Source organism: Podarcis pityusensis, assembly GCF_964106645.2.
Source record: "Podarcis pityusensis genome assembly, chromosome: 10".
NCBI classification, from domain to species: domain Eukaryota; kingdom Metazoa; phylum Chordata; class Lepidosauria; order Squamata; family Lacertidae; genus Podarcis; species Podarcis pityusensis.
Window position 1 is genome coordinate 32,473,415 of NC_138035.1, and position 23,788 is coordinate 32,497,202.

A 23,788-nucleotide genomic window follows, 5' to 3' on the forward strand; every position below is an offset into this window, starting at 1 on the left:
TTGATTTGTACAGGCAGCCTTAATTTCGGTACTATTGTAGTGGGACAGAGAATACGTATGCCCAGGTAAACCCGGAAATTTCCAATTTTTTTAAAGGTGGACTTCTCTGCATTTTCTTATCACTATGTACTATTATTGACGAGGAAACCGGTTTCCTGTGGAGAAGTCACGCCTCCGGAAGTACTTTGTTTCCACGCGCCCGCTTCTATTTAAAAGGAGACTTGATGGGCGCGGCCTAGGCCCCGCCTACGAGGCACGTCCTTTAAAAGCCCCGTGTGACGCTATCGCGCGGCGACTTCATCTTTGTCAGTGAACAAAATGGCGCCGTACTGTGTCCTAGTCAGTCGGTTACAGGTGAGTCTGGTTCCCGTAGAGTCGGTTATGGGCAGAGCAAGCGGTAGAAGCTGAGTGTAGCTGGCGGAGTCGGCAGTGGGGGTCGAGGCCTGCGCGCCCCTCGCTGCTCTTCGGGCTAGGCCTTCCGCTTCCTCGCTGTAGGTCAGTGTGTCCCCCATGCCAGTCCCGCCTGTGACTCCCTGCAAGCGAGGAGGGATGTTTGCTTGGCAGTACCATAGAAAGGCCTGGCATGCCAACACACGTACACTAGCGAAGGCTTCGTGCTGTCTCCGGGGTGGTGTGCTGTCTGGTGGGGCCCCGCTCACGAACTCAAGGTGAGGGCAAGGTTACTGGGGGTCTGCGCCGCTGCTGGCTTCCCTCCACACTCGGCATTTATAAACGACGCATTGTACCGTTATGCATGCAGTCGTATTGATAGATGGATTTTTACAACCTACACACGGTAGGTGGCATAGGAATTCACTTCTCAGCAATAGGCCTCTTCCCTGTGGCTTGTTTCACACAAATAGTTCCCCAAATTTTATGCTACAAATTATGCACAGAACTGCTTTTGGGTAGGTAGAACTTAACCTCTCTAGCCCTACAATCCTGTATACACTCTTATTTGGGCAAGCCACCTAATGGGGTTTCCTTCTGAGGAAAAATGTTTTGCTGTAAAACATATGCACCAAATAGTCGAGCTGTAAATGTTAGATGTATTGTTACTTTTTGAAATGTTTTGTAATACCTTTTGTTTAAAAAAAGTGGTTTGTTTCAATCAACCAAATAGCTCAGGCTTAGGCATGAGATGGACATGCATAACTTTGTTTGTATGCTGCCTTTCTGTAGTTCAAACCATGCTCAGGACAGTTTGCAACATAAAAAATACATAATTACACACATAACAAAAGTAGACACAAACGATAAATACCAAAAGTTCACAAATTAAACAATTTCCACATAAATAATAATATTTAAAATAAAGATACAAAAAAAACTGATTACAGCAGCAACCCCACTCAACAAAACCCCTAAAAAGTACCCCAGTCCAAGAGTCTGTTCAGCATCTTCAACTTTTGTAGCTGGAATCAATCAGGATCCTGCCCACCCAGGCCAGGTGGGTAAAGGCCTGCAGGGCAGGGAGCAGGTCTTCCAGGACTCACAGCCAAGATGGACACCAACACTGCAGACAGGATGAACTTGAAGCTAAGATTGTTGGTTTATGAAAGATACCATGTGCATAAGGGAATACAGTGGTACGTCGGGTTAAGTACTTAATTCGTTCCAGAGGTCCGTTCTTAATCTGAAACTGTTCTTAACCTGAAACACCACTTTAGCTAATGGGGCCTCCTGTTGCCACCGTGCCGCTGGAGCACAATTTCTGTTCTCATCCTGAAGCAAAGTTCTTAATCTGAGGTACTATTTCTGGGTTAGCGGAGTCTGTAACCTGAAGCGTATGTAACCCGAGGTACCACTGTAATACTTACATTGGGGCCTTAATGGTGCTTGTTAATGGGTTCTGAAGACTCAAGAGATACTGTTGCTGATACCAGCCTGTATGATACCTGCTTTCATTTTCCCCAAGTATAAGTGGGACAAATTGATTTATCGGCACCCCTACTTCATATAGCCCTCTTCATTCTCTCTACTTGTTGAAAAGTCTGCCTGCTTGACCATAATAAAGAACGTTGCCCAATCCACATATTCAACATTCATTTTCACTGAAACAGTATCTTCCAATATCTTCCATTGATACAAAGTCAGGTCATATTAGGGACACTGAAGACCCAATATGCAGCATACTGAAAACAGTTATTTTATTTATCAAAACTAGCTCCCTGCACAGTGATGTTTTGTTTCCCCCCACTCCATTTATCCCTTAGTCACTTACATTGAGTAAGAGTGTATGGAGGGGACACACTCTGATTATTTCTATTCAAGAGGGCTTGCATGCTACTTCTGAACAGTCAGCCCTGAGGGAGGAATTTGTGCTGGATCTTCTAGCTGTTTGGTCCATCAGCTGCCAATCAATTATAAACCCTGCTGCTGAAGGTGGTAGATCATCAATGAGCACAATATTATACTGTTGATGGATACAGGCGGTGACCATTTCAAAAGGGAGTTCAATTCCTAGAATCCATGCACATCGGCAGAGCACGTATAAACTCAAAAGAACCCATGTCTCAGTGATCATGCATCAGTTGGACATTTCTAAAATGGTTGCCACCTGTACAGAGTTCCCTTTAAAGGTACTGGGAAGCTGCTAGAAGCTAGCTGTATTGTGACTTTATACTACACAGTCAGAACTATACCGTATATAGTAGCAGTTCCAATTTTATTTAAGAAGCAAGATACTGTGGAGGTGGTGGCAAGCAGAGAATAGAATTGGAAAAGTAACAAATGAGTCAGAGTTTTGAGAGGTATATGCTAACTTCAGGTAGGAGAGATTGCACACCGATAAGCTAACAATGGAACGAGGCTTTCAAGACCAACTCTGAAAGACTGCTGTGGGGACTGAAAATTCAGTGAAGTTTTGGATTGCATCTTAAGATTAAAAACAGTATTTAGAGTAAGGATGGCTAACCTTTGGCCTTCTAGATGTTGATGGACCACAATTCCACTTATCCCTGGCTTATTGGACATGTTGACTGGAGCTGATATGAGTTGGAGTTCAACAATATCTGGAGGTTAGCCACCCCTGTTTTAGGAGGCTTTATGTACGACTAGGGGAGAAGTTTGAAGAGGAAAAGTAGAACACATATTTATGGGGGTGTAATGTTGACCTGTTTACAAAAATGCCATTGTGGTTGGCCAAGGACCTATGACTGAACTGAGACTTAATCCTGTGACCAGTGGTAATGGTGCTGCTTAAACACCTTTTCCCCCTCATAATTAAGCTATCTACCTGGAATGTCTCTTGAACAAATTCTGTTAACATGAATGCCACACTAATTTCAGTGGGATTGCGCAAGAGGCATTCCTCATGCATTGTACTTTTAGTCATGATGGCTTTGAGGTAGCATGTGAACTGCTCACTCAAAATGCCAATAGGAGCAGAAAAATGAGTGAAATCACAAACATAATGTTGCCTAGATTTGTATTTTGGGTTATGAAGTGAACAGTTGTCCAACTGTAGTTCCATTTAACTAAAGCAATAGGCAGAAAAACTAATTGTGCACTGAAATAAAGATATGCCTCTTACTGCACATAGAAATGCTTACAAAGTAGATTCAGTGTTTTTAATATTCCACACAAAGTGATGAATCTCAGAGAAGTCAAATTGTGGATTGGAGTCTTGAGTCACTTCCTTTCTCAGTAGAATTTTGTACTGAGATTTTTCAGGACATGCAAGAAATTGTGAAGGTGGCTGACCATTACTTGATCAGATTTGAAACTGAAAGCTGTTTTAAGATCTGCTGACTTCTTCAGTCATACAAGGACATAAAGACAGCTTTGGCTACAATCCTAAGTACCTTTACTAGGGAGTACCATTTGACTAAATAGGATTTACTCCTGAATAAGCATTATTATGATTGCAGTATTGTGTTTGTCAGTCTCATATTAAAAATAGTCTTAAAATTTGAAAGCCGGAAGCTTGCTCAGGGATAGTGACAGCAACTGACAATGGTGCTAATCTTTGCTTGACAAATAAAGTTTGTCTATTAAATACATGCAGTGGTTGCCTATCTGTTATTAGTACTGTACATTAATCTCTTACTTTTGTGCATGGTGCTGTTGCAATCAAAATTCTGACACTTCTTTGCTGTGAACAGAGTTTCTAGATCTCCAGTGCAATCAATTAATTTTTCCCTGAAATCATCTACCCTCACAATTTTATAATTGTTCTGTTTTATATTTGTATCTGCATTTTAGCCTCACTGTGACCCTGTAAGGTGGGTTAGTTTGCAAGAGAACTAACTAAAAGCTGGCAGCCTAGCTATATATTCTGCCTGAACATTTATGATTTTAACGTGGTCTATCTACACATGCAGCAGAAGATGATAGTAGTAGTAGTGCTTTAAAATGGATTGTACTACTTCAGATTGGAGATGGGGATCCTATTTTTTAATGCTTCCCCATGTTAGGTGTGGGAGAAACACTCCCCACAAGTAGAAAACTAGGCTATGAGTATTTCTTTTCCTGATTTACCAGTTTTTTTCTTTTTGCTGGGACAATTTTTGTTTTTTGTTTGCTATTCTGCCACCTCTCTCCTACCTCTCTCCTGTCATGTGTGTGTGTGTTGGTCAAGCCTTTGCTGCAAACTTTGAAGGGTGGACTTCTGGCAAGGATTGGCACTGGGGTGGTCAGTGCTGTTTGGAAAACTGGAGAGGTGCTGTTAGAGTGTGCAGAGGTGTACTTACTGCAAGCTTGAGATATTTAGGGGGTGGCTTAGCATATTGGGCCTTGAAAAAAGACATTATTCACAAAGTGGTACTTTTAGTCTTCTTGTAGCTGCAGGTGTTCCCTAATCTCCAGAATCCCATTTGGAAGCAGCCAGTATCCTGTTGACAGTAGCTGGTGAAAGCTGCTGGAGTTATCTTGCATTTGACATTCTGTGGCTTCCAAGTATTTCTCATATTTCTCATTGTAAGGTCTACATTTCATTGATGGTGACAGCTAAGCACTTCCTTATCTGTTTATTTCAGCAAGCCTTGAGTAAAGGTGTTCGGAGGTACCATGCCTCTCGTGTCCTGTGCCAGAGGGCCAAAGTGGCCATGAGTCAGTTTGAACCCAGTGAATTTGTGAACTATGAAAAGCTTGAGAAAAACATCAACATTGTCCGGAAAAGGTAAGAGTTGAGCTTGAAAAATGTCTTATTAAATGGCTGGGAGGAAAGTAGTTATTACAAAAATACAATTGTATGCAAGATCTTGTAGTGGTAGTGGAATACGGAATATTGCTGGACAGCTTTCATGTATTGAGGCTTGAATGCATGTGGTGGCAAAGTTTTTTAAATTTCAGTTTCTTCCCCTTTTTCTTAAAACTGGTTCAGTTCAAAATATCAGAAAAAATTTAGGCTTAAAGTAGTCTTAATTGCACAGGTTATTTTAAAAAGTGCTTGCTTATTTCTTTTACTTCATTTTAAATGTTGCCATTTTAACTGAACACTCTAAAGTGGTGAGTGAACTTGTGGAATTCTGTTCTGGGGGGCATATATTTAAAAATATAAAGCTTCTAGAAATAACTTTCTGTTATGGATAGTCATTTTTGCATCTTCCAAGCTTTTGGTAACCAATCTGAGTATGAAAATAATTGCATTAACTGGTTCATCCTTAGTAGTCCTAGCTGCGAAACTTTTAGGATCAAAGCAAAAATGACCATTAAGCGCCCTCGCCTTCAGAGCTGTGAGGTAATTATTGCCATAGATCCCATAAGTCATTCCACCCTACCTGTAGCATCTAGGAAACCTAATCAATTCATGCAAGCCATTATCATGTAACTAGTTGAGATTTTAACCCAAAATAGAAGGTGAATACTTGAGTGAAAAACTGCTTCGAAAGTCATACAAATTTATATTTGTTTTACAAAAGGGCAAACATCTCAAATGAGAATTAGAGAAGCCAAATAGAACAGTTAGGAGTCAGTTCTGGTATAACATTCCTGCTTTTTAAACCCTGGTTGAGCAAGCAGTTGTGGGCTGCAGGATTCTCTGCTTTCCGTCATGCCCTGAATCTTCTGGAGCACAATTTTCCCTTGTTAGCTTTAACATTAGAGTGTATGCAGCATCAGGATCAACTATTTCTAGCCATTAGCTCCTGAAGCTCTTTCCTCTAGCTACATACTTGCGTGTAGAACCTGACAATGAGCCTTCACCTGTGACGGAACTGGGATAAAGTAATGGGCTACAATAGGGGTGGAGAACTTTTGGCCCTCAAGAAGTTGTTGGGACTACAACTCACATGACCTTTTACCATTAACAACCCTGGCTAGGACTAATGGAATCCAACCTTTCTGGAGGACTGTAGTTGCCCTACCCTGGCGCTGCAGACAGGACCTTTATGAGTCTCATGTTAACATTTTGAAAGATGTGACGTGGTTAAAATGAAGGAGCTGAAGACATAAAGTTCCCTGTTTCCTTCCCAACAGATTGGACCGTCCCCTTACCCTGTCAGAGAAGATTGTATATGGCCACTTAGACGATCCTGCCAAGCAGGATATTGAGAGGGGCAAGACATATCTGCGTCTGCGGCCAGACCGTGTAGCCATGCAGGATGCCACTGCCCAGATGGCCATGTTGCAGTTCATCAGCAGCGGGTTGCCCAGAGTGGCAGTGCCCTCGACCATCCACTGTGATCACCTGATTGAAGCTCAGTTGGGTGGCGAGAAAGATCTCCGAAGAGCAAAGGTAATTTATTTATATTTTATACCAGCATTTTATTTACTGGAAGCTTGCAGCCAAATAATTGGCTTGTTTAAATCAATATGTGAAATTTCAGAACATCCCTCTTCCTTTTTGACCTATGGGTCACAATGCTGCAGTCTTATTAGCAGTCACTGGCAGAATTCCCATTTCAGACCTAGCAACCACTTTCCATGAGGTTGCATCTAAAATGGAAGTTGGGACTAAACGGATGTGGTGGTACAGAGCAAGAGCCTCTAAACTACCATTAAACTAATGAAAGTAAGCCTGTTAAATACAGGGAAAACCTTCCTAGACCCCAGCAAGCCATGAGGATCCTGCATATTTTAATATTTTCCAGTCTTGCCCTTTAAAATAACTTTCCATCTTGTCGCTTCTTCCTCTGAAATGTTTACCTTAGTTTCCAAAACAGTAAGACTTAGAGCAATACTGCTGTAGTAGACACTGTTGTAGTTACGATAAAGGTACCTCATGTGATTTCTTGGGTTTGAAATGTTCCAGCTCAAGAATCTTTTTGCTCGTTAAGTCAGCAAAGTAATATCTGGAGAGTAACCAAAAAAAGCATGGGAAAGAAGTGATTTTTTTTTATTTGTTCTGCATTTGGACTGTTGCACATCAGGTTGAATAATGTAACAAATGTGCCCTCTTGATTCATAGAAACAGATCACTGCAGCATTTACAGAGAAAATCATCCTTCATGCATTATAATCTTTGGTGTTGTTTTTATTTTTTAATGGGCTCAGCCTATTACATTGGTGGGATCAGACACAGCATCTCATTTTGCATGTGTCTCAGAAGAATGTACATACATATATATGTGTATATTACAGGAAGAGCATGCAGTGTTTGGAAAAGAGTTGATTATTATATAGTTGTTTATATTTGCCGTAACAAAAAAGAAAAGAAAACGGAATAGATTTGTATACAACTCATGCAAGCTATACAATTAATCTCTGGATGCAGACCTTTTTTTAGAACACAACAGACAGGTTTTGGTTATTTATCCTGCCTGTCAACATATGCCTAGGAAAATTATAACTTATTGTAAGTTGCGACCAGCAGATTAAATAAATACCTAACTGCTTGGTATCTGACTGGGATGTCATTCTCAAAATAAAATCTCTGTACAGAGTAAAATCAAGGAATTATGGTGAAGAGTGGGGTGGCTGGTCTCTTAACTATTTGGGGTAGAAACCATACCAAGTTCTTTACAGATGCACTTCATTTTTGTCTGTGTATAAACAGGACATTAATCAAGAAGTATACAACTTCCTAGCCACAGCAGCTGCCAAGTATGGAGTGGGTTTCTGGAAACCTGGATCAGGAATCATTCACCAGGTAAACTCTTTCTTCCTTAGCAGCAAGAACAGAACTTTAGTACATATGGTTTAGGAACATAGGAGGCAGACTTGCATTGTTTTAGACCGTTGGTCTGCCCAGCTCAATATTGGCCACCTTGACTGGCAGTGACTCTCCAGAGTTTCAGGCGGAGGTATTTCCCTGCTCTACCTGGAGATGCTTAGGCATAGCCCATCCCCAGAAATAACTCTCTGTACTTTGTGACATCCTTTGTGTGGATGATTTTCAATCTTTCATATGAGAAGAACATGCAACTTTTTTTGGACATGTGGTCCTGCAGGGTGACTAATGTGTGCCGTTCTGGACAAATCTTCCAGCTGTCCATTCAAGGTCATGCTGATCAGAGTGTAATTTGATATTTTGTTTTCTAGAACACCATTGGAAGGGTGTGTCTTTTTTTGGGGGGGGTCTCCAAAATCCAGCGTTTTTTCCCTTGTAGTCGCAAATTTAAGAGAAAGTTGACAGGTTAGAATTGCAGAGTTGGACACTGCACCATGTCACTTGCATGTTTTTTTCCTGCTGAAATTCATTTTTGAAAGCAGGGACTTGAGAAGGGGCAGCAATGGATTTGTGCTCTCCACAATTAAACTGTGGTATTTTCTGTGGCAGAACTCACTCTTTTAATGTAACATTAGTTTTCCTTTGGCCTGGTAGAAAGGCCTTTAATATATCCTATTAGATTTGACCTTGAGGTTAACTGGTCATAGTATTTTTTGAGCTTTGTATTCTTGTAATTAACTATGAATTTTTAGAGAGCAGGAGTTCAAGGGGAAACTTAGGAGATGGAAGCCTTTAAATTCATCTGATTGTGTCAGCAAGCTCCTCTTGTGTCCCTTACTGATGGCTTCTTTCTTCCCTACCCTGATGAGCATGACTCATAGCCAGCCCAAACTGATTGACCCTTCTGAATCTGCTTTAGTACTAGAAAAGTTTCCAAACCATTTTGGTAGTTATTACATCACCTTAAGAGTCCTGCTGAGTTTGTCTACATAAATCTCTCCTTCTTTCTCAGATCATCCTGGAGAACTATTCCTATCCTGGTGTTATGCTTATTGGCACAGATTCCCATACCCCCAATGGTGGTGGCTTGGGTGCAATCTGCATTGGAGTTGGTGGAGCTGATGCAGTTGATGTCATGGCAGGAATCCCCTGGGAGCTCAAATGCCCAAAGGTGAGACAGTGGAGCATATAAACGTTGCCTCCATGCAGACAGTTGGGATAGGTGAACAAGAGGGTTCTTTCTAAAGGAAAAAAAGGGGGGATTTTACAATATCAAAATATGCTGGTGTAAATGTATAGCTATTGCTTGCAAGTGGAAACTCTGAATTTCCACTCTTCCCTTTTTCTTATTCTTGCAGCTTGGAAGATACGCTGATGCCACTAACTTTAGTTAAGCATACCTGAGCTTAATAGCAGATAAGGAATGTGAATCTCTGCTCCAAGAATCTCTCTTATATTTGCAATAAGGATATTAGTAAACAGCCATTTGAGAAACTGAATCTGCATACTTATTTTTGGAAGTGACTCTTTCTGCTAACTCATTTTATTTGGTTCTTCAGGTAATTGGTGTAAAACTGACAGGTTCGCTGTCTGGCTGGAGCTCTCCTAAAGATGTGATCCTGAAAGTGGCTGGCATACTTACTGTGAAAGGTGGCACAGGAGCTATTATAGAGTATCATGGGCCTGGCGTTGACTCCATCTCTTGCACAGGTAGGAAAAAAGCACCTTAGATCTAGAAAATTTTGGACCATGAAGGTTTGGGAGCTGGTGGTAATGGTCAGATCAGTGACTGAGGATGGAAAGAAATTGTTGGTCCTTGGGAGTGGAATTAGAACACGACAAGCAGCCATTGGCTAAGTAGATCAGCAGTGTGATACAGAAGAATCTATGTATTAATCCCTAATTTAAACATTAAACATTATCGGTACAGTAATACTATAACATAGCAGTTGTAACAATATGCTAAAGGTAAGTAAACATTTATCAGTTTCAGAATTAGACCCATAAGTAGTAGCAGTTGCCAGGACATTGCCATGTTCACCTCTACATAGCTCCAGGAATCAATTATTTCAGATACTGTATCATGATCTATTGAAATATTGCAGTGTTTAGCTGTGATATATCGCGATGTTGAAAACCAGATATCACCCAGCCCTAGCCAGGAGTGGCAGTTTCATAGGTCTGATGGCTCCAAGTGGCTCAAGTGAGGCTTGCTTTTCTGTAAATTCATGTCTTCATGCCCCAAAGGTGCTATCCAGAAGCGGTACACAGGTGGTTGTGTTTGGTCACTACCTGGGTCCTGTACTAAAAATACATGTAAATCTATAGAATAATTTTTTTAATAGTCATTGATAATAAAATGTGACTTGTTTTCTTGGAAAAGACAGTATTACTGCTATTAGAAGAGGAAGGGATTGCAGTAGAACTAGTGTATTTATCAAACTATCTAGTTTTTTACTGCATAGCAAATCTCTCTTTTTAAGAGAGATTTTCCTATTTAATGAGCAGTAATATCTGGCTCTTGGCTGTTTATAAACTCATAAGTAAAATGATGGACTGTAACAGGTCAGTATACTGACTTGCAAATGGCTTTAATTACTTGGGTTCCAATCTCACTTGTGGTATGGATCACCTCTTTCAACCACAGGAATGGCAACTATCTGCAATATGGGAGCTGAGATTGGTGCCACCACTTCAGTCTTCCCTTACAATAACCGGATGAAAACATACTTGTCCAAGACTGGACGAGCAGGTAAGAACTTGTGGAAATATGTCAAGGGGTCATACAAAACGGAAGGCATTTCCGCCCCCCCCCTTTTCTTCACTGTTCTGCCTTGTGTGAAATTACATCTTTCATTTGCTGGCTGTTTGTATCTTATTCTAATTAAATGGATTTTAATTTCCAACATACTGCAAAGCCAAGAGGACTTCTGGGAAATACCTAAGGAAATGAAGCTCTAGAAGAAATTCATTTCATGAGTTAATGGGATAAAGCAAATCATGAATTCAAAGGGTTGCTCCCTTAAATTGTTTAACTGAACAGAGATGGTAGGCTATTGAGAATGGGATGGGGGACGGGGAGAAGGAGAATGGGACTGTGTCATGTTGTTTAACCTGGTGCAGAGTTGCAGCTTGTGTCCTTTCCTCCGTTCATGTTTGTTTTAGGCAAACATCAACTGGTCAGGGCTCTTGTAGAAGGTGACTTATGCTATGCAGTTACAATCCTCTTAAGTAAATGTAGCTAGAATGAATTAACTTTATTGTTGATTAAAACATAACTGTGCCAGTTTTATAAACCACGACTCAGAGCTCCATTCTCCAACCTGATGCCTTCCAGCTGTTGGTGAACTAAATCTCCCACCAGTCCCAGCCAGCATGAACAATGATCAGGGATGATGGAAATTGTTGTCCAGCAACATCTGGAGGGCACCAGGTTGGAAAAGTCTGGTTCAGATTATTGGAAATAAGCCATAACACATACCTGGTTTGTGTGCTTCCTCTGGCATGAGGAGAATGGAAATGTCCTTGTCCCCAACCCTTTTGGGCCTGGAGGCACATTTTACAGAAGGAAAATGCTTAGAATCCCCTCCCCCCCAAACAAGCACAACATCTACAGTCCCCTAAACAGATTTTAAAAAGGGGGGAAACTCTGCGAAAATAGGCAACCCTCTCCCAACCAAATAGCTCCAGAAAAGCCCACAACTTAAATTTAAAAAAGAAAATGGGAAGGACAGGAGGTCTTGTTGGCTACTGAGAGGTGTGTCCAAGGGTTACAACCACATGGGGGATCTCAGATCAAACTATAGTTCCATGTTGTGGAAAAGCTTCATGAAGCTTGTTTCATTCAAGGTACCCAAAACAAGGAAATACAAAGCCCAACCTCAAATGATGAACCAAAATGCAAAATTGGGTAAAGGTAAAGGGACCCCTGACCATTAGGTCCAGTCGTGACTGACTCTGGGGTTGCGGTGCTCATCTCGCTTTATTGGCCGAGGAAGCCGGCATACAGCTTCCAGGTCATGTGGCCAGCATGACTAAGCCGCTTCTTGCAAACCAGAGCAGCACACAGAAACGCTGTTTACCTTCCCGCCGGAGCGGTACCCATTTATCTACTTGCACTTTGATGTGCTTTCGAACTGCTATGTGGGCAGGAGCAGGGACCGAGCAACGGGAGCTCACCCCGTCGCGGGGATTCGAACCGCCGACCTTCTGATCGGCAAGTCCTAGGCTCTGTGGTTTAACCCACACCGCCACCCGCGTCCCAAATTGGGTACAAGCATATAATTGGGTATGAGCATATAAATTTCCAAATTAACATGCAAAGTGTATAAATGTATGTAACTTTAATCTCTTTACATAAGTCAAATGTACAAAATAGGGTGAATAATTAATATCAGTCCAGTTTTGGAGAGCCCAGTCTAGGGACCTGTTCTTTACTGCTGACTGCCTTTTGGTTTATCTCCTCTTGACCTCTGCGTTCAGCTTTCTCCCTCTCTGATTTCAGCGATTGCTAGTTTGGCAGATGAATTCCAAGAGCACTTGAAGCCGGATCCTGGATGTCCTTATGACCAGTTGATTGAAATTAACCTCAACGAGGTAGGATACACTTGCTATTTTTAAAGAAACAGTTCATGTAGGAGACCTAACAAGGGCATTTTAGATGATATATTCAAATGACATTGCTCAAGAGATTTGACACAATTCCTTTCTAAAGTTTAGTCTATATATCAGTAGGGAATATTGACTTGGAAAGAAGACAAGTTATTGTAGCAACTTGAAATAAGGAAACTGCATATCTTGCTGACCTTTTCACTCCTAAAATCTAGCCTAGACTTAAATTTTTCATTTATTCTGCTCTTCATGGTCCATTCTTCCTAGATTTAGATTTCTCTTCTCAATTAAAAGTGCCTATTTAAGAACAAACATTTTAAAGTGCTTCTTGTTCATGAAAAATTCCTGTCTTGCCATTGTGTATAAAAATCGTGTTCTTGCAATGTAGTGGTGATTATTCAGAATTTTCTCAACTACTTGTGACATTTCCCCCCCCCTTCCCAAAGCTGAAGCCCCTTATCAATGGGCCCTTCACTCCAGATCTGGCACACACTGTAGAAGAAGTTGGTGCTGTTGCAGAAAAGAAGGGCTGGCCAATAGATATCAGAGTTGGTGAGTAGCACTTTTCCCTTGCTGATGATTCTCCTGGTAGCTTTTCTCTCCACCTTGAAAACTGAGGTAACATTACTTCAGCTGCCTCTAAGCGTGCTCTTCGTAACTATCAAGCCAGTTCCTGGAAGGAATGCTCTGTCTATCAAGTATACAGGTAGCTCCAGTCTTGCATGTTGGGACTACAACAGAGCTTGAAGGTCCTCATTGACTGTGGTCTAGAATATGCAGAACCCTCTTGTGACAAACCTGTTCTGTAAACATGAACATTCAGTATCCCACTAGGAGTCTTCATCCTTTCTTTCTTTAAGGAGCATGCTTGAGCTATTTCACTCTCAAATTTAATTCCAAGGGGAAGCCGGCTGTTTTTCTCTTTAAGTGTTGTTCTAAGATACTAGAGGTTAAGCAGAGAGCCTAGCTTGGAAATCTCCGGCAAAATGAGTACTGATATGTTACATGTTTCTTTAATTTCTTTCTTTTTTTAACAGGACTTGTGGGTGAGGTTAAACATTTGGAGGTCTGTTTCTGACTTTTCCATCTCATGTGCACAGGTCTGATTGGTAGCTGCACCAACTCCAGCTACGAGGACATGGGGCGCTCTGCCGCTGTGGCAAAGCAAGCGCTTGCTCACGGGGTGAAGTGCAAGTCTCAGTTCACCATCACACCTGGATCAGAGCAGATCCGGGCCACCATTGAGAGGGATGGCTATGTGAGTACTCTTGCGATGGCGCATCGTGGCCAGTATATGCCTCCTGAAGAGTTAAGATGAAGACCGCCACATAGTTTTCTATTGGCTAATTCTGTTCTTTACCTTCTTCAGTCGAAAATCCTGCGTGACGTTGGTGGAGTGGTTCTTGCCAATGCTTGCGGGCCATGCATAGGCCAGTGGGACCGGTAAGAGGGAATGCATTAAACTGATTTCCCATAAGAAATGAATCCTTTTACATTGGAAATGAAATAAATGCATGAATGCAGATAAAGCAAAAATTTGCAAGCAGAGATCGTTCTTCCAGGTCTCAAATGAACTGGTTAGCGCGAAGAAGATGTTTTAAATTGTTTTTCAGCACAGCTTTGGGAACGCTGGTTGCAGAGCAATACAAAGCTTTGCACGTGGGCCGTGAACAGCTAGCTGTTCATAGCTTCAGGTTTTACAATTTCTGTAGATCTTGACAAGCCTTTCTCTTTTGCTTGACTTTGCAGAAAGGATACGAAAAAGGGAGAAAAGAATACAATTGTTACCTCCTACAACAGAAATTTCACTGGTCGCAATGATGCCAACCCAGAAACACATGCTTTTGTAACTTCACCAGAGGTATAGTATGCATCAGGTTTATTCTACAAGGGGAGAGGTAGGCATCAGAAACTGGACCTGCTGCATTTCCTTTGGGAAAAGGATAAGTGGGCCTTTGAAAGCTCCAGAGCTCAAGCGGGGGAAGTATAAGAATTGTGGATAGCTTCCTTGTGCTTTAAAACCTAGTGGCCCACAAGTCTTCTCAAAATGAGAATACAAATAGTTGTTCACTTGAAATTAAGGTGAGGAGATTATGCAGTTTAGTCAGGGTTGGTTTCAATCTTGAGCAGATAAGTCTTCCTTGTACCCTCACATTTCATGCTAATAGTAGGCTTTCCCTAACAAGTATTTCCTTGTGAGATGTCTGAATTATGGTAAAAAAAATTAGATTGGAATTTTTAGAGTGACAGAATAGAATGAAATTTAGGAAATGGGCTTCTCTCTCACCCATAACAGATACTTTTTTTCAGATTGTAACAGCCCTATCACTTGCCGGCACCCTGAAATTTAACCCAGAGGTAGACTTCCTGACAGGTTCTGATGGAAAGAAGTTCAAACTTGAGCCACCTGATGCTGACGAGCTGCCCAGACTGGTAACCTTCCCACTTCTTGTCAAACTTGCTTCCCATCTTACATCACCAATTGGTAGGAAAATTATTAAAGGACAATGCATTGGAAACAATGTTTTTGCCTCAGTATAGCTGTTTAAATATGAAAATGTTCTTAAGGTGGTGTGCAGAACATGACTAGTAATCCCACTGGACAGAGACGGTTGTCTTATCTGAGTGAGATAGATGTGGGAGGTGGGAGCAGGCAGTCAAACTAGGGAAGACCACATGATTCAAGGAACACCTGAAGATGGCTGAGCAGAGAGATGACTGATGGGGGAATTCCTTGAGATACCCTTTCTTTGTGACCCTGAAATACAAAATATGTGGCCTTGCCTGAATACTATGAATTTGGGTTTTCTCTCTCTTCTGGATAAGGTTGGCTTCCTCCTTACATCCCTTTGCTTTTAATAATAATTTCCTTCAGGAATTTGACCCAGGACAGGACACCTATCAGCACCCCCCCAAGGATGGCAGCAGCCAGCATGTGGATGTGAGCCCCACTAGTCAGCGCTTGCAGCTCCTTGAGCCCTTTGACAAGTGGAATGGCAAGGACCTTGAAGACATGTTAATTCTCATAAAAGTAAGGAGGGGAGGGAGCCTGGGTAGGGATGGGAACTATTAATTGTCCACTCACCGCTGGAATTGGGAATGCCTGCTTCCAAGGGTCCAGTGTCACACACTTCAGGGATGTTCTGAGGTATTCTTCTGCTGGAGACCTCCATGCACACTGCCCAGGCTTGCACCCCAGGGAGGTCACTTCGGTGCTGCTAACGCAGCGATTTGGCTTCACCCCTGGAGGCATACACCTTTGTCTCGCGGGACAGACAGATGCCAACAATGTGTGATGCCTAAATTTCCCACCAGCGGAATCAGTCTTCAGGGTAGATTTAAACAGCAGAGCTTTTATTGGAAGATTTTTTAAAAATGTAATTGTGCTACATATCCAAATGTTCCTGGCAACTCGCAGCCCATAATTTATAAGGTGGGTTCTTGAACTTTATATCACAAGCACAATGACCCCAACCACAGTATTCAAGGGTAAGTTCCACTGATAATTTTCAGCTAATCTCTTGTGATTATGAGGTTTAACCGTTTGCCAATTCAGTACATTTTAATGGAAGATCTAGGCAAAAGTTGGGTATGGACAGGATTAAACATATGGAATCTCCACAGTGGCATGAAAATCAAAGGATGCTAAGAATACTAAATTGGGGAATTGGAAACCCCAAAGCTTGCAGTAGTCCTCTATATAACTTAAAACAAATGGGAATAAAAAAAGCATATCTCCTTTTGATCATATAGGGTTGTATCCAGTGATAGTTCTACTCAGGGTTGAACCATTGAAAATAAGGACCATGAATTAGGTCCCTTAATTTCAATGAGTCGGTTCCAATTAGAACTTAGTTGGATACTAGCACAGAAGCACATGTCGCTTGATGATGAGATAGCTGCACTGGTTACCAATTTGCAGCCAGGCCAGGTTCAAGGTTCTTGTGTTAACCCACAAAGCCCTAAACAACTTTGCCTTCAAATACCTTAAAGGACCATCTGGTTTCTGGTCCATCTGGTGACCAAGGTCTTCCGATTGGGCAATCTGGTAGTCCCACATACCCCTGAAGTTCAGCTAGCCTCTGCTGGGGACCAAACCTATAGTGCAGCACACCCTGTCCTGTGGAAACCCCTAGCAGTAGAGGTTCAGTAAGAGTCATCCTTGCTTTCGGGCATCTTCTGAAAGCTATTATTCAGGCATGCCTTTCAAATGTGAGATTCTTTGCCAAGCCGCTTGTACTGATGTGTTTTTTATTGTCGCGTTCTGTTCTTAAGTTGCATACCACCTTGCAATATTTTATATGAAAGTGCAGTTTTAAAATATTTAAATAATACAATACACAATAAGCCCTTGAAACTGAAACATACCTCATGTTGTCAAAATGCTCATTCTTTATACCGAGTTTCTCTTAACTTGTATTCCAGGTGAAAGGTAAATGCACCACTGACCACATTTCAGCAGCAGGTCCCTGGCTCAAATTCCGTGGCCATCTGGACAATATTTCAAACAACCTGCTGATTGGAGCCATAAATATTGAGAACGATAAGGCCAACACAGTGAGAAACGCATTAACCCAGGAGTTTGGTCCTGTTCCTGACACAGCCCGTTACTACAAGGTGAGACTTCTCTAAGCACCACAGGGGTACGAAGGTGAATAGTTCCTAGCCACATTCTCACAAATAGCATTGCTTCCTTCTCAAAACTCATTTCTGCACTTTAAACACCATAAAGCAGGAATAAAATCTCCTCTCGACTGTCCTGCAATTGTATAAACGCCACCATATACTGTAGCTACTGTGCTTCAGGCACAATGTCCTGCAAAAAAGGCTGCTGTTCCACTTCTAGACACTAGAGGATGCTCTGGAGCCAAGGACTCCAGTGGGTTTGGTCAGAACTTATATCCAGGGCCAAGCTACCATCAACTGTCCTGTAAGAAGGATCCCATGAGAGGAAGGAGAGGAGTCTCCTTTAAGAGGGAAGGTATAGTGTATAGGAATGTAAGTAATAATAAAGATTCCAGCTGGAATGTCCCCTCAACAGGGCTATCTGCTACTTGCTGCCCTGTGTGATGGCTCCATATGGCTTGTCACATGTTGGTTTTACTCATTTTGTGTGTGTTTAATGTGCTGAAATTATTTGTACGTTTTATTGGAAGCACTGTGCCCTGAAAAGTGGGATATTAAAATAAGAACCTGAGAAGAGTTCTGCTTGGATCAGACCCGAGTCCCACCTAGATCAGCATCCTGTTCTCAGTGGCCACCTAGATGCATGTGTGGGCAGCCTGCAAGCAAGACATGAGTGCAACAGCATTCTTTAATGAAATATTGTTTGTTACAATTGAACTAATTAACTATAGTAGAATAAATTAACCAAACTAAATAAATGCAACATAGGGAAAGGTCTGGGTAGGAAAGAGGAGTTATAAGTCCTTGGATGCCCCCAGTTTTAACCACAGGAACTAAGGAAGCATTTTTAGCTCTTCTCTTCTCTTCTTACTTACGTGCAAAAGAAACTTAACTCTGTCCAGTAGTTTCCTATTCTGATTGCCTTCATGTGACTTGCTGCTACAATTCATGGCCTTCAGTCTTCTTTTCCTTCAAAAGATTACATGACATCTTATTCTTATTCTCTGGCGATCACTCATAGCCGAATAAGATTGTCTTCCATGAACTTAGTCTTAACAGTGTGTCTGTAAGTGACTGTGGAGCCCAGTTCTGGATCAACACGTCCTTCCACAGTGGGGACATAGGTTTCCAGGCAGGAGTTGATCATGGTGAGGGTTTGCCAAACGTGCCTTCCTCTGAGCACGTTTCTCCCTTTTGTCCTGAGTTCGAGTGTCTGATAAGTCCTGGGATAAACCTTCATTCCTGCTTTGCCACAGCAGTCTCTTTCTTTCTGAATACTAAATGTTTTGTGTGTATGCATCTGCTTTGTTCACAGAAAGAAGGTATTAACTGGGTAGTGGTTGGGGATGAAAACTACGGTGAAGGCTCAAGTCGGGAGCACGCGGCACTGGAACCACGACATCTTGGAGGAAGAGCCATCATTGTCAAGAGCTTTGCCAGGATTCATGGTGAGAACCCCACTTTTTATAGAGCCAACTGAAGTGATACGGAGGTTATACGTACAGTTGGCTTTTTGTCCAAATCCAAACATTTGCTCCCTTAGGAACTTGTGGGTGCATACATGCTTAGATCCACAGCTATGCACTAGTGGTTTTCTGTAAATGTGTATCACCTCGGTTGTACTCAAGATCCTTTCACCATATATATCAAAACTTACATGTCCAAAGTGGAGAGTAATCAGCTTAGTTTTTGTGCTTTAGTTACATCAGGACGGTTCAGAGGGATTCCCTGGAGGAGAGCTGGTGTCACTGTGAACAGCCAGCTGTGGAAACCCTGGCGCATGTAGTGTGGCATCTCTGTCTTTGTAGTTGCCCTAAACAAAATTTAATAGCAAAGTGGTTGGGGGAGAAAGGGACCGTGAGGATAGGATGTACTGGACTTCTTGCTGACAAACCAGACCCATAGGATTATGTATGATCTAGATAGTTTTCTAGTTGTGGTTTTGTCTAAAAAGGAATGGGATGAATCCCATATGGTGGACCGCCAGCACAATTCAGAACACTGAAAGTGGATAAAGAGTGCCAGATAATAGGGGTTACTAATTGTGTGTTGAAGTATTGAGTTAAATTATAAGTAGTAGCATTTTACCTCTTTTGCAGCTTGCTGTAGTTTATTATTACAGTTGAAGTGCAGAATGTTGGATGCTGCAACAGTGTGATTCTGTTTTAATCATGCTCTGAGTCATCTACTTTTTATGGCATTTGGTAACAGATTTAGACCTCTAAATGCTTATATCCAAATGGCTAATGGTACCGTCTGTGTTCACTGATCTCATGTATTGAATCCAACAATATAGAAGTTAATATTCTTATCTTCTCTCTAGTTTGTTGAACTCTCATTGCAGATAATTGTGTACACGTAGTAAGGGAAAAGAGGACCCTTCCATGATTATTTTGTTGTAAAGAAATGGTCCCCAATTCAGGGAGTTCCTTATTCTGGTGTCAACTCCTCAAACTATAATCCTAGGCCTTTAGACTTAAATTCCTTCTATATACTTTCTCCCTGAAAAACTGCTCATGTGTTCAGTGGCATGTTAAAGTAACAAAACTATTTCTATTGGCTGCACATTTAGAAAGCTGGAGTAGTGCATGCAAGTGGGTTAACAGTTCCAGTTGAAAATCTTAAATGATTTGCCTTTGGGATATAGAGACTTGCTTCCCTTTGTTTCTTCAGTCACATTTAATAATTTTGCTTGCTAGGATATCTGTTACTGCTTCTGTAGATGAAATATAGACTACATTGAAAAATCATTCAGTTAATTCTTGCAACAGGCTGCTAGAATGTGTCTTGAAAGTGTTCTGCTGACTGTTTTAAGTCCAATGTTCTTAACAGAAACCAATCTGAAGAAGCAAGGCCTCCTGCCACTAACCTTTGCTGATCCAGCTGATTATGACAAGATCCACCCTGTGGACAAGCTCAGTATTGTGGGTCTGAAAGATTTTGCTCCTGGAAAGGTAATGGCCACAGTTTCTCAGCAATAGTCCTTCCTCTCCCTGCTTTTCTGCTGCATATTTGTAGTATACAGCTGTATATATCAGCTGTATATATATTGTTCCACTTGAGTAGATCAATTTCTAAAGAACTTCTAATTTTTTAAAAAAATGCAGTTCAGATATTCTGGATTTCTCAGAGGCACCTGAACAAGCAATATACAGTAATACCTTTGTGAACGTCCACCTTGTCTAGCATCCATTCCGGAGAATGTCCGTGGCAAACCCAGAAGTACCGGAACGGTTTACTTCCGAGTTTGCCGCTCATGCATGCACAGAAGCGCAAACCGCTCCACACACATGCACAGACGCGGCACTTTGCCTGCATCCTTTTCGGCTAGCGGCCTGGGCTCTGGAATGGACCCTGGCCACAAAACAAGGTACGACTGTATTAGAAATCTAGAATCTTGGCTAGATTGAATGGATGGACTTCTTTACTTTGTACAGTATCCAAGTGCTTTTCTGTGCTTATGGTTCCAGCTTCCTCTTTTCCCATAAAACACTGCAAATATTTTGCTGCAGATCAAAGTGTAAAATCTTGTAAAGGCAGACCTTTTTGCCCAGAAATTCTCTGACCCATAGGACTGGACCCTTATATTGCCGAATTCTGTATTTATAATGCTATGTTTGCTGTTTTGCTTTTTGTTTTATTGACACTTTTTTACTATTGTAGTTTTGTATACCACTTAGAGATTTTGAAATATCCAGCAGTTCATAAATGCTTTAAAATTATCTGGAAAATGCATAATTTATTTTGGGACAGATTTTTGGGTCTTTTGCATAGAATTCTTGCATTTGAGCTCTGATCTTTACCCATAATGTCTAGCTAATGTTAACTGGATACATGATCTGCAATACAGTGGTACCTCGGGTTACATACGCTTCAGGTTACAGACTCCGCTAACCCAGAAACAGTACCTCGGGTTAAGAACTTTGCTTCAGGATGAGAACAGAAATCGTGCAGTGGCAGCACAGCAGCAGCAGGAGGCCCCGTTAGCTAAAGTGGTGCTTCAGGTTAAGAACAGTTTCAGGTGAAGAACAGACCTCCAGAACAAATTAAGTTCTTAACCCGAGGTACCACTGTACAGATAAGTAGGCAAGTCATGTTTTATGTAGACCTGAGTTGAGAATTATGTTAACTAAATGGATAGTCCTTTAAAACAAAAGATCTGGGTATCTCACCTCTTAGACTCAATTCGGCTTGCAAAAAAACTGGAAGAAAAATCAAATGCATTTTTTGACCAGAGTAACTGATAAATGATGCCTTTAGCAGTCTGACGGAACAAACTGAGATACTTAACCTAGTCCTAGACTTCTAATTTCTCTCCTTTCCTTCATAGCCCCTGAAATGCATCATTAAGCATCCTAACGGGAGCCAAGAAACAATTGTTCTGAACCATACCTTCAATGAGACTCAGATTGAGTGGTTCCAAGCTGGTAGCGCACTCAACAGAATGAAAGAGCTGCAGAAGCACTGAACCTACACAAGTACACACATCCAGTGGACCTGATGACTGTCTCTATAAAAGTGCAATTCCACTACAATTCTTGACAATTAATGTCTGTGATCAAATGTTAACTTAGCTTCCCCTTTATTACAGTACTCACTTGCTGACATTAATGAGAGTACTCATTTTTGCATTATCAGGTTCTGGCTTCCATAGCTGCCTATGTTTGGTGCATTTCAGTTGTCCCATATTGCTTTGTATTTATATTTCCTGATGATTTTTCTGCCCGATCATTTCAGTGATGGCAAAAGGATAAAGCATTAGAAGATTATTGTTCTTGTGGAAAACAAAATAAAGATTGTGACTGACTCATCTAGTCTTCATTTAGTATTCCTACTAGCACTCTGCTCAGCTTCGTAGTGGATATAGGCTGTAATATGCGGTTGAGGAGTCCATCAGGAAGCATACTATAAATCCTAGAATGTGGCCTCTATGTAGAATCAAGTAGCTTTTGTGGAATCTTCATTTTAGTTAGAATTTTGTTTGTCTTAAAGGTTTCAGTAAATATCTTGATATAGGGCGCAGCACCTGTTGCAATATTGAACCAATACAGTATTAAGATTTCCCAATTCCAGGGGATTTTACTCCCATTTGGCAGGAATTTCCATACCTATCCTTGTTTTACATATCTCTCTGCTCCTCTTCATGCTTTCTTATTTTGATACTTTCTTCAATATCTGGTTTTAAAAGGAATAAACAATTGTACAATAAAATTGCAACATAATATAGCACACTAGGTAAACCTGCTATTGGAGTTTTCCCCTGGCTACAACTATTCAAAAAGGGGAATGAATCCCCCTAGGTTAGAAATCTAACATACTTGCTAGACCTCTGCTGGAACACCCATTGGATACTGTAGTATCTTGGCTTTGGGATAACTGTACATTGGGGTGGCTGTAATTTCCCATTGAGAAAATAACAAGTTTGCAAAAAATCCCCACCGACAGCTAAGAATGATACCCCTCCCAATTCTTCCTTCAACTGCAGTTAAATGTTTTAAAATGTAATGCAATTTTGAATTACTGCACAGAAAATGACAAGATTATAAGACCAGTACTGTGTCTAAATCAGCTCTGAGGTCCCCCATGACCTGGGTTTAAGCCATCAAAAGCTTATTCATGTACAACAGCAAAAACTCAGGCTTCCTCCAACTCGGCCCTCCAGATGTTTTGAGACTACAATTCCCATCATCCCTGACCACTGGTCCTGCTAGCTAGGGATCATGGGAGTTGTGGGCCAAAAACATCTGGAGGGCCGAGTTGGAGGAAGCCTGCTCTAACAGATCCAAAGACTATTCTGGAGTGACCCATGTAGCTGTCATATGCAGAATTGCTCTATGGCAGCTACATTAAAATCAGCCGGCTTTCACAATAGCTGCCACAACCTTGCTCCTTCTGTAGCCAAATAGAAATAGTTCCAGGGTGTACATAGATAACTGAATTTTAATTGATGCACTGCACATTTCTTGAGTGACTTAATCACATTTCTCTATACTCCCCTATGATCTGGGAATACTAGTTAGAGTGCTATTATGGCTTTCTGATATGCAGGACTCACATGCTCCATGCTTTTGATCAATCTCACATTCAGTTGTTGCAAAACCACAAAGATTAAGCACTCAAAATATAATACACACTGGGAAGCTGCCTAACTACTATATTATTCTTTTCCTGAGTTCTCAGAGGCCTGCGATAATGTGCCCAACTAATGGAGTAGGGATATTTCCCCCCTACTGCAGCACTTAAATACAAATTATTCACTGCCATATTAAAAACAAAATTGTGAGCGTGAATGAGTCGATACTCACTGTGCACTTCTAAGAATGGGTTTCCCTGCTTAACTAAAATGAACCTGTTCCTTGCTTCATGGATGGAGGATTAGGACCCCTCCAGATATTTACAGGGCTGCACCTCCCATCATTTCTGACAATGAGCAATGATGGCGGGGACTGATGGAAACGGCAGTCTAGCAACTGGGGGGGGGCACAGGTTCCCCACCTC

At 41.5% G+C, this 23,788-nt stretch overlaps 1 protein-coding gene across 1 annotated transcript; it reads left to right on the forward strand.

Annotated features, from left to right (window-relative positions):
* The first annotated feature begins 201 nt into the window (after positions 1-201).
* ACO2 (aconitase 2) lies at positions 202-22,100 on the forward strand. Its single transcript, XM_080971889.1, has 18 exons — positions 202-354; positions 4,980-5,122; positions 6,421-6,679; positions 7,940-8,032; positions 9,066-9,224; positions 9,613-9,763; positions 10,701-10,805; positions 12,558-12,649; positions 13,111-13,216; positions 13,765-13,922; positions 14,034-14,107; positions 14,414-14,525; positions 14,975-15,097; positions 15,540-15,695; positions 17,090-17,281; positions 18,606-18,738; positions 20,123-20,244; positions 21,621-22,100. The coding sequence occupies exons 1-18, from the start codon at positions 319-321 to the stop codon at positions 21,756-21,758; spliced, it is 2,352 nt and encodes a 783-aa protein (XP_080828015.1). The 5' UTR covers positions 202-318; the 3' UTR covers positions 21,759-22,100.
* The last annotated feature ends 1,688 nt before the right edge of the window (positions 22,101-23,788 follow it).

What these genes read in the sequence shown, in the direction of transcription:
- ACO2 (XM_080971889.1), top strand. Translation starts at nt 319, where the DNA reads ATGGCGCCGTACTGTGTCCTAGTCAGTCGGTTACAG. An exon ending in ACATGTTAATTCTCATAAAA is followed by an intron (nt 15,696 to 17,089) that starts GTAAGGAGGGGA and finishes CTTGTATTCCAG; the next exon opens with GTGAAAGGTAAATGCACCAC. An exon ending in AAGATTTTGCTCCTGGAAAG is followed by an intron (nt 20,245 to 21,620) that starts GTAATGGCCACA and finishes TTTCCTTCATAG; the next exon opens with CCCCTGAAATGCATCATTAA.